A 16,475-nucleotide genomic window follows, 5' to 3' on the forward strand; every position below is an offset into this window, starting at 1 on the left:
AAAGTAAGATACAAGCAAATTGACATACGAGCTCGGGTCCCGGAACGCATTAAGCTCATATCTCAAGGTATTACTGTACAGCCAACCCAGAGTTTAACCTCTGTCAGGTTCATCTGTATCTAGTGAGGTTGCTCTCCCTCAGCCTAAGTTAGCTCAGCTAGCAGAGGGAATGCGAAGTCTGAAGCATCGTCCAAATTACTATAGGGACAACATCTTTCTTGTCCGCGACTTAGCTTTTCTCCTTAATGGTTGCGGTACCTCTCCTATGGGTTCGGAGTACTTGTCTCTTCTTCAACCATGGCTCATCCAACCAACAGGATTCATCCAACTAGCAGGATTCCTTCGGTCCCTGTAGTGAATCCTAATTTTGGAAAGCACAGGACCGATCGCCAACCTCCCATGGAAGTGTTGAGGATTAACATACACGGAACTCCAGCTCGTGAACAGGTAATACAAGCTGAATGAAGAGCTTTCTCCTACAAGGGCTTATGCGAACAAGAGTCGTTCGCAAACCTCACTGAGTGACTAAGGTTGACTACAGGGACAGAATATCCATAGTTTGGAGAGAAAGACATGCACAGATCCACCCACCTATTGAGGTGCAATGGTGGGTTTCTCTACAATCTACGCAAATCCAAACGTCAATACTGATGTCCGAACTCAGGATTTACATCATCAATGCCTGATTACGTTATTTCATCAGAGAGTCTTTGAATTTTTACAGTTGACTTTTCTTGTAGCAAGGCACCAGTAAACTGGACTCCAGTATTCGACCTCTTCTCCCGGAACACGTTTGTTCAACAAACCTCATTCAGGACGAAGACAACAGGCACGATCAGACGAGCAGTCAGACCTGAACACTTCACAAATACAATGAAATTGGGATGCTTACCGCCAAATTCCAGTTATTACGTCTTCAAGGAAAGATCTAAGAATCATCCTATATGACCAGTAATACCAGTTGAAGTGTAGTTTTTCGACTTGGGCGCACCTCATTCGTTTCTTCATGGAGTTTTCCTCCCTAGTGTCAAGCGGGATTCACGGTATGGCATTCGTCTGGTAAGACACTTGGACGACTTGCTAATTCTAACATCTGTTCTTCAACATCGAGCAGGCTTCTTGGGATTTGCCACAATCTGAGGATTGAAGTTAAATCTTGAGAAGTCATCCCTGCAGCCAACACAAAACTGCTATTCCTAGGAACTTTTCTAACGTCAGACTAGTGAAGTCTTCTTGTGAGAGCAGTTTAGAAACACTGAAGAAGATTTACTACTACTGTATCTCATCAGTTACTCTGTATGACAAGGACACCTCTCCTCCTTGGAGCACTGGGTGACCAATGGGGGAGTGTCAGATCCCAATCTCCTCAGGGGTGTTAGATTTTTCACCTTCCCCCCCTGGTATCGATGCTCTTCAGAGACACTTCAAGAAAGGGGGTTATTTACATGTAACATCACACAGCCTCCGGACTCTGGTCCGATTCCTAACATCATAGCCACATGAACATCCTGAACTGAGAGCAGTTTTCTGGTCATCCAGCAGTTCCATCACTCCTGCAGTTTCAACAGTTTCCTTCAGGAAACTCCATTGTGTTGATGAGTGACAACACCTTGGGTATGGCTTATTTTTAAACAATCAGGGAAGTTCCTCTTCACAGCACCTATGCCAACTAACTGTGGAAATAGGTTGGTCGAAGACTAGTCAGCACCCTTTCAACCCTGCTCATCGCAGACAAGGGAGATATTCTGGTATACAATCCGAGTATTGACTCGGATAGTAGCGTCTGAGTGGTCTGTCAATCTTCAGGTACCCAGAAGAGTCCCGACTATGTGGGTATTCACTGGCAGTAGACCTATCCGCATCAGTTTCTGATTATCAAGCTTCTGATGTACTGCTCGTCAGTACCGTTTCCCCCAAACGTTCGACTAGGGGCCTTCCGACAACAGGGGACAGCATAGATGTCGATGTGCTTCCCCCTCCCATCTGGTTGACCTAGTAAGAAGATAGCTCAACAATGAAGGGCATCCAGGCCAATTGATGATCATCTTAGCTCCAAGGTGGCACCAGACAGAATGGTTTCCGAACCTTCTACACTTTTTCTCAGCCGAGAGATCCCTCTCCACCTCATGATCTTCCAAGACAACCTCACGGGAAGTTTTCCTCAAGCCCTAGATTTCACTGCGACTTCATACTGGGAGGTTATTCAATATCCAACGGCAAGAGGCTGTTACGCAACCTGTCACAAAACATGTGTCCAGTTACCCCCCTGAAATTATCAACCAAAGTCCACTTAGCAGTGCAGGCAGCCTTCTGTAGTTTAGGTAGTGGAAGGGTATCACCCCTCTCGACACCACTACTCGAGTGATAGCAGAGTCCATTTGACTCTTCAGGAAGGGGTCTCCTCTCGGGCTCACCGGTCAAAGGCTACTGCTTTGCTTTGAGCCTAGCCTTTGACGGAAAAGGTATTTCCCCTTCGTTGGATTTGTCTATCCTCACACGGAGTCTCAAATGTACCTGTCCTCAATCAGAGGTTAGACCACCCACATGGAACATGGTTAGTTTACTGTGATCTTGGAAAGGAGCTACCTTGATGCCATTGTGTCAACATCAGTTCTTCACTGAACACTTGAGACGACGTTCCTGCTCACCCTGGCCTGGGCCAGAAGATTTAATAAGCGACACAGCTTTTCTTATGTCATCGACGTCTCCCATTCTAGAGTTGGGACTTCATTTCCGAGTGTCTCAAGATCTAAAAATCCAGCAGCAATGGATCCCAGATTTGATCCCATTCAGATTGAAAGGCTTCATGATAGCTGATAATCCAGACCAATGGCTTTTATGCCCATTGTGGGTGCTTAAGATGTTACCTCTAAGGAGCTTCAGGGGCTCGCCCCTGAGTGGAAAGATGTTAGTAGCACAGGTAAGGTTAAAGCTTTGAGAATTGGAGAGATTTCGATCTCAGCGTGGATTCGCAAGGTCATGGAGTACCTCTTGAATCATGACTCTCCTTTGCAACCTCGGAAACCAACGAGCTCACGATGTTAGGGGCGTCTCAAGGAAACTACTGTGATGCAGGTTTATCAAGTGGGCGTAAAGAAGCGTCAGAAGATCTTCACCACCTATTTCCTGCAAGGTGTAAACCAGAGGATCATGGAGATGTTTTCCATCGAACCTGTGGTGGCTACACAATAAGTGATTTAATCACCTCAAGCTCCTTGATGGACAAGTAGCACATGATTGAGGGTGGCATTACCAGGGATTAAGTCTGGGAGGAATGATAAGAGTGACTAGCATCATCTTTCTTTCTTTCTTTTTTCCCCTCGGGGCACATCACCTACAATACACAGCAAGCTGGCCTCAACTGTCTGCACGTATAACCACTTGCCTTGTGTAACCTGTTATATATACATATATTTGTTACACCCCCATAACCCTTGGCGAGGTGGGATTGAGCCACTAAAGCATGCTATTGCACGAAGTTTTAGTGAGGTGTCAGGGTTTTCCTCTTAATTGTGTGCAGCACGTTGGGAAACTCTTGGTCAAAAAGCAACCAGTTGGTTAGGACTTCCACCCACCTTAAGGGTGAGTTCCCTAATAAAGAAAGAGAGAGTTTATATTTAGTGACAAAACAAATGACAAATTTAATGTAATTTATATTTTTCCTAACGATATAAACCTTGAGCACTCTATACAAAATTGGCCTGCCATCACCTGTCCCCCCCCCCGCAAGTCCTGGCTGCAATCAAAGGAGACGAGACAACGCAGGTGACTTTGTGAGTTTGTGAGCAGGGTACCCAATACTACCCCCTAACCCCCAGCTAACTAGTGGTGGGTTAGTCATAACTCGCTAAAAGTTTATTGGCTAGTCTTCCAGCCTCGCCGAAAGTATATTCCCTAATAAAAAGGTCAAGGTTTGTATCGTTATAAAAAATACAAATTACTTTAAATTTATCATGTTCTTTACACATACTTACCCTGCCATCACCTTCCCCCAGTAAGTCCTGCATGCAATCAAAAGTGGTTGAGCGGGAGTCTCCCCTGCTATCCCCCTTGTTAGGAGGTTGGTTGCCACCTCGCTCAAGTATTTTATGGCTGTGAACACCAGCTCACATTGAATATACTCCTAGTAAAAAACTTAAGGTTTGTACAATTAGGAAAATTACGAATTACTCTTAAATTTGTCATTTTATCTCAGAAAATGATTTTTATTACTGTTGGAAGTTATGAAACATTGATATTAATTGACGAAGATTTGTGTTTGTCGGGTTGTTGATTTGTTCAGGAATTGAAAAAAAGCAGGAATTGATGTACAGTAAAGTAAGTGCATTACTGTATTCATCAAGTCTGATCCTAGCAGGTTTCAAACCTTCCCAAGTCTGTGAGGATATGACTAGAAAATAAGTTATTTCAATTTTTGCTGAACCTCACCACAGAACTTTAAATCCTTTTTGATCAACTTGCATAGTGGAGAAATTAGCTTATACCATATTGCTGTTATATAACGTATGACTTTATATTTTACAATTCATTTTATTTAAAGTTTACTCTGGAAAATACTAGTAAAATTCTTGACTTGAAATTTTCAGTAATAAATTTACATATGAATATTTTATATTTTCATGATTTCACTGGTTTCCCCATCTACATATTATGAAGTGTTTACAATTTTTATACTGATTTTTTTTTATCAAATTTGATTACAGTAGTCAAACATTGACTACTTTCCTTCTTTCCGAATCATTATCATTTTTCCTAACACGTTCCAGTTGTCCCTAGTATTTTTATCATTTTTAGCATTCATAAACATAAATGCAAGCACACAGTGACTACTTCCTTGAGGGGACCGTCCGCCATGTCCGCCATTTTTTTTCCAATGATCCAAAATACACCATTTCTATATATGTTTTAGTATATATGATACCTTCATCATATAAAAATTTCAAGTCATGTGATGAAAAAAAAACTTTGATTTATTAGCAAAAATTATGATTTCAAAAAAAAATTTGGGTACATTTTTCCCTACTAATACAACACCAATTGTATTGAATCTCATACCATAAAAACTACTTAATAAACCGAACAATTCTGTGAGACGGAATTTTGATTTTCCTTTGGGTTTTGTATTTTACAAATTTTTTTTTCCTCGTCTAGATGCAAAGTAATCGTGAAAAAGAAAGTAAGAATAGTATCAAAATTCCATCTAACAAAATTGGGAAATTTTTATTCTTTTCAATTATATCTTTCTCTCTAATAACGAACAATAAATAGTGAGAAAAGTGTACCTAAGTGTGAATAAGTATGTTTTTGAGTTATGACCTCCCAAATATTTGCAACAAATTTTCGCTTCTTTTCTTAAAGAAATCAAGATAACATTTTTATGATATCTTTTATTGTTTATTCCTACATAAACGTACCCTAAACGAGGTATTTAAACCCTCAGTTTATTATTACTATGTCATCAGTTGCCAGCAATCCCTCATTGTTGCCAGTGTTTTAGTTAGCAGCTTTCAGCTTTGTACTCTTATTCATGTTTCCCTCTCTTCTTGGTTCCTTTTTCTTGTTCTCTTCTTACTTTTTGTTCTTTCTATGACCTTAGTTAACATTGGCCTTGCTATAAAGTTCTCGAGGACATTATGAAAACACAATGTACATACAAACTTCAAGTAAACAAATACATGCATTGTAACTTCTATACGTCTTTGGAAACTCTGGCTGCTGTTCTCGTAGCTGGTAGTTTTCATTCACCTACCCTCTACCAATGCCTTCCGTTTCTGCCATAAGTACGAGATTTCGAAACCTGAGAGAGAGAGAGAGAGAGAGAGAGAGAATCATGAATTATTTTATGAATTTAACTTTGGAGTGATAGCATTTGGTTGATATAGATGGCAGTTCAAATTGAGAGAGAGAGAGAGAGTGTGTGTGTGTGTGTGTGTGTGTGTGTGTGAGTTGAACATTGATATTATAGTATTTTTATAAATAGCAATTTAAAATAATTTGAGAGAGAGATATATATATATATGCAAAAATAAACACAAAGACGATTCTGTCAAATTCGATCATGCAGACAACACAGTAAGGATGATGTCATCATTTAAAGACTGCTATATCTTCGTTATTTGTAAAAATAATGGGCTGAAACTTCTGGAGAGCATATACGATATGTTTACGCATACATAGAAGCAATAAAACTATTTTTGATTTCTGAAAGTAGGTATGTCAAAGCACCATGGCGGACAGTCCCCTTAGTACAACACTTAAGTGCACTAAATGGACTATGTGATTGACTGGGAAACTTTCATGATGACTTCCTTTATTCATTTTATGAAAAATTTCAATTTTAGTCCAATTTATATTGAAAAAATTATTTTTATATGTTGAAATTTGCAAAGAAATATTTCATTTGAAATTATTATTTATGATCATTCCAGTGGAGGTTGTGGAAGAGTTACTGAAAAGAGAATGGTACAGCAAAGGAGGTGAACCTGAGAAAGGTTCTGCTTATAATCAGCATATATATTCACTTTTGGAGGTAAGGAAGCTGTTCATATGGTAGCCATTTTTTCCAGTATGTATTATGTTTTAGTTCTCACACTAGCAGTAACCTCTTCTCTGTTAGTAGAATATGCCATAACATGATTTTTATCAGTTAATCAATAATTCATATGCTTTGTACTTTTATGATAAGATAGAACACTTAGTAATCCTGGTAGTGATGTATTATGTTTATTTTGGTTAAAGAGTCACTGTTGCAACCATCACCTCTTCTGAACCTACATAATTGCAATTTTGGCCAAGCTTGTAATTATTGTAATTTACATCCCTTTCATTTGATGACTAACCTATGATGTGCATGCATGTATTCTGTTACCTGTAACCAGTTGTCATTGAATATAAAAATATTAAAGAATGCCATAACATTGATGGACAGTAATAGATTAAATATACTATATGTACAAATCTACTTTGTTCATTACAGTCCATTTATCATGAGTTGTGTTATCTATCATGAGTATCTCCATATGCATTCCTGCTTTGAACTTTACCGATTATTCTGCTTTGTGTCTAGGAATTACATACATCTCTAGTATCCACTTACTGTGTGTGCCTTAGTATCCACTCACTGCATGCGCCTTCTTTCATGTTTAGTCGTCTTTCCAAGATATTTCCTTCTTTCTGTAGAGAAATTCTGCATACTTGTTTGTTATTTTTATGAACTTCCCCTGGCATTCATATACTTCATTCTTGAAGCTGGTTAAATGTGAATATCTACCCTAAAATAAATAATTTCATACTTCCTTTCACTGCAATAGTTTTTCCCCTCAAGTGGAGTATTGAGTTTATATGACAGTACATGGCATTGAGATATCGTAACACTGTATCGTTTCAAGTGTTCTACCCATGAATCCAGTTAGTTTTTTTAATTTTAATGGACTATTTACTTCATCCTTATTAGCTTTTAAATCCAAGAATAATGGGGTATGTTTTCTGCTGAATTTACAATGCTTCCTTGAGAGGAGTGTTTAAGGAATTTAGTGATGACTGATAAATCAAATAGAATGTATTTTTGTTCTGGCATACATAAAACCTTTTGTCCTTTATGAAGAAGAGATAAAAATGAATGTGGAGTAGATAGCAGTTGAAATTTTATAATGAGGTGTAAACAAGTGGCCGGGAGTGGGGAAGCCTACCCCGCTAGCTCACTAAGAAGTCACTTTGATAGCAGCTGTTAGTGAGGTCAGACATTCCCGCTTGCTGGAGTATTGCCAATTTAATCTATTGTTTTCTTTTCTTCCTAGTGTGTTGGCAATTGTGTGTATCTTTGTGGAGATGCAGACCTGCCCGAGGTTGTCAGATCATCAGTGTAGCACCTTCATGAGTGCAAAGGAGAGGAATCCTACCCTTTAGTTACCTGGCTACAGAGGTCACTCCTGCAGTCAGGTTTCCTCTTGCGATGAGTGTCAGAAGTCGTCACCCTCCCAGTGGGTGGCGTACAGCAATAGGAGGTAGAAGAGGACTAAAACAGCTTTCGAGTCATCCTCAAAGTTGATAAACTCCTGACCTTTCCTTCTGACCCCCAGTATGCTTCCCTTCAACCCTTCCCTGTCAGTTTCCTCTGGAAGCCATTTGGGTAAGAGTGGTGGCCTTCCCATTTCCCCTAGCCTCCACCTCAAGGAGAGTCCCTTTTTCAGGTTGATGAATCTGTGTGTTCTGTGACCCTCCTTGGGACTGCATGGTCTTCCTTCCAAGAAGTGGTTGATATATTAGCTATCTCTAATCCCTTAAACACTCCTCACAAGAAATCATAGCAATTTCAGCAGAAAACATCCCCTGTTAATCTTGCAGTTATAAACTAATAAGGATGTTGTAAATAATCAATTAGATAATAAAAAACTACAGGATTCATGGGTAGAACATGTGCGTTCAAAGCCAAAGCAAAGAGAAGACTTGAAACAATGTAGTTATGATATCTCATTGCCATACACCTCCATATAAATTTAATATGCCACATGAGGGACAAAGCTATTGCAGTGAAAGAAAGGGTAAAATCACCAGTGATCACTTCAGTAGTGTCTGAAAGATCACTGGGTAATCAACAGGGATCCCCCATTCCATCCTGTGTCAGTGTCACAGGATGTCAAGGACGATCTAGTGTCACATTCAATTACTCGCATCCGATCATTCCTGACCCATGGGTAGTGTTTACAGATGCCTTCCAACATCCATGGGATCACCCGGACATCTATGCCTTCACTAAATTCAGCCTGATCCATCCAGTAATCAAGAGTGTGTTGATTACACCAGGTATCAGGATAACCCTGTGGCTCCCAGATGGTATTCCGATCTTCTTGCTCTCCTGGTCGAGGTTCCAAGAGATCTACCCCTTGACCCATTCTTCTCTATCAGCTATATCTGCAGAGGTACCACCGGTCCATGGAGTTGTTAGCTCTTCACGGATGGAGACTATCAAGTATCTCCAAGCAAAAGGCTTTTCACTAGGCACTGTACAGGAGATATCTGGATATCTCCATGAGTCCTATACAGGTGTCCACCAAGCTAAGTGAGCCAACTGCTGTGATTTGGAGTTGTTGAAGGGCATCTTTAGCACAGATCATGGATTTCCTCCTCTTCCTTTGCCAAAAGAAGCATCTCTCGGTCGCGGTCATCAAAAGTAACTTCCCAGCCTTGGGTATGGTCTATCAACTGAAGATCTTAGACCTCTCGGCTTCCTAGGAGCCGTGAGGGCTCTGTCATGATATCTGAAAATGACCCAACACATCAGGCCTGAGTGTTGGAAACTTTTTGTTAGCACTGCTAAATCCAAGAAAGAGGTGTCAAGAAACACTGACTTTGTGAGACGATCTGTAAAGCTTATGGCGTGACTGACAAGAGAGTCGAAGCGTCAGCGAGGACTATAGCTCACAAAGTCAGGGGTAATGCCCCCACTCTCGCTTTCAAAAAAAACCTCTCGATGGGCCAAGTGAGGAAGGCAGGTGTTTGGAAAAGGCAGATAACCTTCACAGCCTTCTATTTGTGAGAATGTACCCACAAGTCCCTCGACACCTATATACTTGGATCTGTAATGGCTGCTGAAACCAATGTGTAGTAAGACCTGTTCCCTCATGGGACAGATTGAATTTCACCTACGGTAAAGTTTTGACGAGTCAAGAATGAAAGATGTATAACTGGCTCTTCTCCATCTTCTGCCCCTTTCTTGGGGTTCAGCCATTGAGGCATTACAAGCTGATCAGACTATATGCTGGTAAGTTACACTTCAGAGCACCATTCTTTGTTACTGAAGAAGTATATCTCTCTATCCCCAATTCAAACTGGGTGATGGTGAATCCAATGCCTACCCATTATTCATATACAGTGCATGGTATTTGGTTCTTACCGACCCCATCGAGCCAGGGTTTCTTTTACATGGTATGGTAAAATTCATTGTATGTCCCTGGGCGTATCAGTTTATCATCTTTGTGGTAATCAGGTTGGGGGTGTTAGTGTCCTCACTTCACTTCTCCACAGATCAAGCCTGGAACACTTGGAAAAGTTACAGAACCTCCCAGTTTTGGTTCCAAGAGGACTTCCAATCCTCATAGCAGTGAGTCTCGTAATTAAAGGACAAGGGTTTGTATGTTGCGTAGGAACATATAGCTAATTTTACAAAAAAATTGTATTTTTCATAGTCATTCAAACTGTAGTCCTTCAATATAACTTGCCTCCTCAAGCCACCCCTCTAAGCCTTGGGTTGAAGTATTAAAAGTCAATAGAGAACTGACAGAGGAGGACTGGAGTGTTGCCCTGCACCCTCTCTAGTCAGATAAATGCTTGTTATTCATTTAAAATGACCAATTTCATCTATTGCAGAAGTAATTAAAGGAATTAGTTTTGTATGACTAGGAAAAAAATACAAAATTTAGAATTCATATTTGTTTGAATTTACATTTATCAATTTCCTTTTGTACAAACTTTAACAAGAACATTGTATTTTTCAATATTAATCTTACCCGATGATCATGTAGCTGTCAACTCTGTTGCCCGACAGAAATCTAAGGTCGGGATACGCCAGCGATCGCTATACAGGTGGGGGTGTACACAACAGCGCCATCTGTGAGCAGGTACTCAAGTACTTCTTGTCAACAAGAACTCAATTTTTCCTCTGTCGTGCCACAGGCAAGACCTACTAAATACGCCGTCCCTAACTGGATTTGTTTTCACAACGTTTTGGTGAAGTACACTATTCCAGTTTTGAGCTTTCGCTATGCAGGGGTTTTATCTTCATTTCAAAACTTGAACTCGTTTTGGATAGATTTAATTATGGTGACGAAGAGAGTATGGACTCTCTTTCACTTTTAAATGGCCGACCCTTCCCTTAGACGGAAGTGTTGGTCACGAAGAGAGTATGGTCTCTCTTTCACTTTTAAATGACCGACCCTTCCCTTAGACGGAAGTGTGTTTAGGTTTTTGGTAATTTTGCTATTTATTTTATATCTCTCCGCCATTTATAGGCCTCTTCGATTAACTTTCCATTTATTATAAACTTATAAAAAATTATTTTTATGTTTGTTTATATGCGACCTTTCCTAATAGTAGGCGGTCCTTACTTGGAACCGAAGTTAATTAACTTTGAGCCCGTCATATCGTATTTCCTTTTAAGAATGTATACTTTTTTAATTTTAATGTTTTTGAAAGAATTTCTTTGATAGTCTCGTACTGTTTTCAAAGATGAACTAACGTTTAGTTTAGTCTCCGCAGTTGTTGACGTTCAGAACGTTCAACATGCGCTCTATCGTTACGATAGAGAGAGAGTATTTCACGGTTTCACGTTGCAGTAAGAGTAAACCGATTCTAGCGTTTCGTTCATTCTTTCTTAGCTTAAATGGTTTTAATTCTAATAAAGGAACTTTTTATTTGGGAAACCTTTCAGTTTTTTTCCTTTAACAAATAATATGTTTTAACGATATATAATTGGGCTCATCTCTCAGGTTCTAAGTCAAGAGAGAGAGAGAGAGATAGAGACGGAGGGAGAGAGAGGAGAATAAACGTTTCGTTCAAGCGGGTAACGTTGTTCTCGTTTTTTACTCTTCTCCCTAGTCGCTATAGGGGAAGAAGGTAAAACGTTTCTAGAGTTTTATTCTTGTTCCCAGGCTTTATGCGGTGAGAGATTTTAAACGTAGTTTATTTGATCTTGTGTTTAGTCTCTTTTCCAGCCACTGAATTCTTTATCTTTCATTATGTTTTTCTGTTGCATTGTAAAACTGTTTTCGCAATTACTACCTTTTAATGAAGGATAGGATTGCGTGTTTCAGGTACAAATCACTTAAAGTTTCGAGTTCAGTGAAATAAGTGCAAACAGAAAATCAAAAGTGATAAAGTGATATGCGCAAAGTGTTACAGTGTTGCGTTCGAGGGTTCGTCTGTTCGTGCCAGTTGTTCACCTAGTCCGTTACCTCTTACAAGCTCCCATGCCACAGGGGAGAAGTAATGTCGAAGGACTTATGGGTTCCACAGGCCTTGATCGACGAACAGACGTTTCCCTCCGTGGTTTCGGGTGTATCTACACACGTTGCCGACGTGATCACCCCACCCACACAAAGACGAGAGAGCCCATTTATTCCTCGTCTGCGGAAGAGGTTTCTCGCAGAAACCATGGACCAAACTTGCAGCTTTTAAGTGCAGGTCGGTCCCTTCCGCGCAAGTCCAACGGCCTAGGTGTAGCCACTGGGTCAGTTCGGACTCGCTGCAGTCTTCGACGACTGCACACCCAGGGTTGCCAGATTTTCTATATGAGAAAAGTCCAACTTTCAAACAACGGAAGCTTTAAAAGGCCAACCTATATGTAGAAAAAGGCCAAATATATAGTACTTAATATCCGCATATTTTTCATGATATTACTGAAGGCCAATTAAAAAAGGTCAAATTCGAGGTTTTTTGGCCTAAAAAAAGGCCAACCTGGCAACCCTGTGCACACCTTCCGAGAGAGGCAAGGTGGTACCGCAACAGGCAGTAACTCCGTCTGTTGCCGCACCAGCTGTTTTAGACCCTCAGTCACAACGGACAGTAGCTCCGTTTGTTGCCGTCTTTTATAGACCCTAGTGGTCCATACTGCAGATATGCAGTCTCAGCTTGCTTCCTTCATGCAGGAGTATCGTGCTGAGAAGGTTGACACTGCACCTGTTAACCTACAACCTGCCACGGTTGTGCTCAGCAGATACTGCGGCTGCCTGCTCCCACACTCCACCTGTGAGAGCTCCACCACCGATGCGCAGTCGACCCTGCCAGACGCATGTTCATGCTGCACCCTCCGTTGACATGCGTGAGCTACCGCATCAGCAGTGGGAAGGTGCTGTCAAGCTGCCGTGTTTTGCCACAATGCGGCATGCTCCGCAACCCACGGCAGTCCCTCCCACGCACCAGCACTCCGCTTTTGTTGTTGCCAGCTCCCACACTCCGACTGCGGAGAAGGTTGACGATGCACCCGTTGGCCTACAGCCTGCCACGGTTGTGCGCCCGGCATGGCTGCCTGCTCCCACACTCTTGTTGTGAGAGCTCCTCCACCCATGCGCAGTCGACCCTGCCAGGCGCATGCTGACTCCCACAGACACACGGAGCTCTCCGTTGCCGTGCGTGAGCTACCACAAGCTGCCGTGTTTTGACACGGTGTGTCAGCCTCAGCAACACACTGTGGTTACCGCCACTCGCCCGCAGCAAACTAGTCAGTCAGGAGTTGAGGCTTCCCCACACAGCTTTGGTTGTTGCCAACTCACAGACTGTCTAACAGTTACATGACATTGCCTTCTGGTGTGCTACTAATACACCAGTGCTGTATGTCCTCACGCACCTGTTGGGGTTGACAGTTCAGTTTTTGACAGTTCACAGACTGTCAAGCAGTTTCATAACGTTGCCTTCTGGTCTGCTGCTTATGCACCAGTGAAACCCTCACTGAGATAACCTAGCTTTTCTCGGACTTGGTTCCTGTAGATGAGAAAGTGCTGTTCTCCCTCCTTCTGATATTCCCTTGAGGACTCTGTCATTTGGAGAGGAGCCTTAAGCTGCTTAGCCTCCTATGGACTTTAATTAAAGCATAACATGCTTCCAGGGAGGGTAAATGGTTCCGCTTCAGTCGCTAACCCCGTCTGTTGCCACACCTGCTCCCATAGACCTTGGGCTTTGTTGCAAGACATGCAGTCCAAGCTTAGTCCTTGATAGAGGATTTTTTACGGAGAAGAACCTTCTTGCCAACGACCTTCCTACCGGTTGGTTGTACGCCCTGTTACTCACGTCCGCCAGTTGAGATGGTTCCTCCACCGGTGCGACCCAGTGTGGGTTGCCAGTCGCACGTTGACGTTAAGCTACTCTCGGAGGTGGTTGTGGACGTTCAGTGTGTCACTGGGAAGACGTTCAACAACCAGCAGAGGTGACTTGTTGTGACGCAGTGCGGCAACCTCAGCAACCCGATAAGGGGTTGTCTGCACTACCCAGACAGTCTAGACAGTTTTGGGTTGTCGCTGTACTTCCTCGCATCCCCATGGTTGACAGTTCACAGACTGTGCAGCAGTACCATGATCTTGTGTCCGGCTCCGTCACGCATCCACCAGTGCGACCGGATTCAGCGAGTCAGACGTTGCCCACTCCGTTGCCGTTTCCTCATCAGTTTCGGATGAGGAACCCTCTGATGAGGACGTGGCTGAACAAGACGATCAACCCCCAGCCCTGCTATCCATCCAGAAGATGCTGAAGAAGGAACACGGCCCTGTCAGGCTGTGGATGAGTCTGGTTAGGACACTGTCATCCGTGGTTCAATTGGTGTCACTTGGAAGACTACACCTCCGTCCTCTTCGGTTTCATCTAGCTCTTCACTGGAAAAGGACAAGACGCTAGAAGCGGTCTCGATCCCGGTTTCCGGAAGATTAGTCTGGTCTGACTTGATGAAAGGACTTTATCAACCTTTTATAGGGTCTTCCCCTGACTATTCAGACTCCCAATCACGTTCTCTTCTCAGACGCATCGGACGTAGGCTGGGGTGCGACCTTAGGCGGTAGGGAATGCTCGGGATTATGGAACTCGAGTCAAAGGACAATGCATTTTGACTGCAAGAAGCGTCTGGCAGTACGTCTGACCTGGAAAAGCTTCAGGTCTCTCCTTCAAGGCAAAGTAGTGGAGGTGAACACGGACAACTCCCTGCTTTGATGTTCATCTCCTAGCAAGGAGGGACCTACTCTCTGACATGGTGCGAGTTTGCAAGTGACCTCCTCTCCTGTTCAACAGGTCTAGACTTTTCACTAGTAACAAGTTTCTTCCAAGGCAACTTGAATGTCTTAGCAGATTGTCTCAGTAGGAAGGGACAATAATTCCGACATATTGGACCCTCCACAAAGATGTATGCAAGAGACTTTGGGTCACCTGGGGCCAGCCAACCATAGATCTCTTCGCAACCTCGATGTCCAAGAGGCTCTCAATACTTTGCTCACCTATCCCGGACCCAGCAGTGGTTCTTTTAGATGCCTTTCTACTAGATTAGTCTCATCTAGATCTATATGCATTCCCTCCATTCTAGATTGTCAACAAGGTACTGCAGAAGTTCGCCTCTCACGATGGGACAAAGTTGACACTAGTTGCTTCCCTCTGGCCCGCGAGAGAATAACTTACCGAGGTACTTCGATGGCTAGTAGACGTTCCCAGAACTCTTCCCCTAAGGGTGGACCTGCTACGTCTGCCACGCGTAAGAAGGTACTCCAAGGCCTCCACGCTCTTCGTCTCACTGCCTTCAGAGTATCGAAAGACTCTCGAGAACTAGAGGTTTTTCGAAGGAGGCAACCAGAACGATTGTTAGAGCAAGGAGAACATCCACCCTTAGAGTCTACCAATCGAAGTGGGAAATCTTCCGAAACTGGTGCAAGTCAGTATCCGTATCCTTGACCAGTACCTCTGTAACTCAAATAGCTGACTTCCTCTTATATCTGAGGAAAGAGCGATCTCTTTCAGCTCCCACTTTCAAGGGTTACAGAAGCATGTTGGCATCAGTCTTCCGTCACAGAGGCTTAGATCTTTCCAACAATAAAGATCTACAGGACCTCCTTAAGTCTTTTGAGACCACGAAGGAGTGTCGTTTGGTTACACCTGGTTGGAATTTAGACGTGGTTCTAAGATTCCTTATGTTAGACAGGTTCGAACCACTTCAATCAGCCTCCCTGAAAGATCTCACCTTTAAGACACTTTTCCTGATATGCTTAACCACAGCTAAAAGAGTCAGTGAGATTCATGCCTTCAGCAAGAACATCGGATTTTCATCCGAAACGGCTACATGTTCTACATCTTGGTTTTCTAGCCAAACACGAGCTGCCTTCTCGGCCTTGACCAATATCGTTCGATATTCCAAACTTATCGTATGGTTGGAAATGAACTAGAAAGAGTATTATGTCCTGTAAGAGCTCTTAAGTTCTATTTTTAAAAACCTTTACGAGGCCCGTCTGAAGCTTTATGGTGTTCAGTTAAGAATTCATCTTTGCCTATGTCAGAGAATTCTTTATCCTTTTATTTTCAGACTGTTAATACGAGAAGCTCATTCCCTTCTGAATGAGGAAGACCAAGCTTGGCTGAAGGTAAGGACACACGAAGTTAGAGCTGTCACAACTTCCGTGACCTTTTAACAAAATAGATCTCTGCAAAATATATTCGACGCAACCTTTTGGAAAAGCTAATCAGTGTTCGCGTCTTTTATCTTAAGAATGTCCAGTCTCTTTACGAGAACTGCTACACTCTGGGACCATTCGTAGCAACGAGTGCAGTAGTGGTGGGGGCTCCACCACTACAATTCCCTAATTCCAGAACCTTTTTAATCTTTCTCTTGAAATATTTTTGGGTTGTCCGGAAGGCTAAGAAGCCTTCCGCATCCTGGTTGATTTGGCGGGTGGTCAAATTCTTTCTTGAGAAGCGCCTAGATTAGAGGTTGTGATGAGGTCCTTTAGTATGGGTTA

General features: G+C 42.4%; 1 protein-coding gene across 3 annotated transcripts in view; it reads left to right on the plus strand.

The window, feature by feature from the left end:
- Nucleotides 1–16,475, plus strand: part of Fancd2 — a 728,399-nt gene that overhangs the window by 648,957 nt on the left and 62,967 nt on the right. For all 3 annotated transcript variants that reach the window (XM_068387949.1, XM_068387938.1, XM_068387943.1), the window contains one exon: nt 6,429–6,529. In XM_068387949.1, the coding sequence (XP_068244050.1) occupies nt 6,429–6,529 (101 nt within the window). The remainder of the gene's footprint in view (nt 1–6,428; nt 6,530–16,475) is intronic.

The sequence above is a fragment of the Palaemon carinicauda genome, chromosome 1, assembly GCF_036898095.1.
Source record: "Palaemon carinicauda isolate YSFRI2023 chromosome 1, ASM3689809v2, whole genome shotgun sequence".
Lineage (NCBI taxonomy): Eukaryota > Metazoa > Arthropoda > Malacostraca > Decapoda > Palaemonidae > Palaemon > Palaemon carinicauda.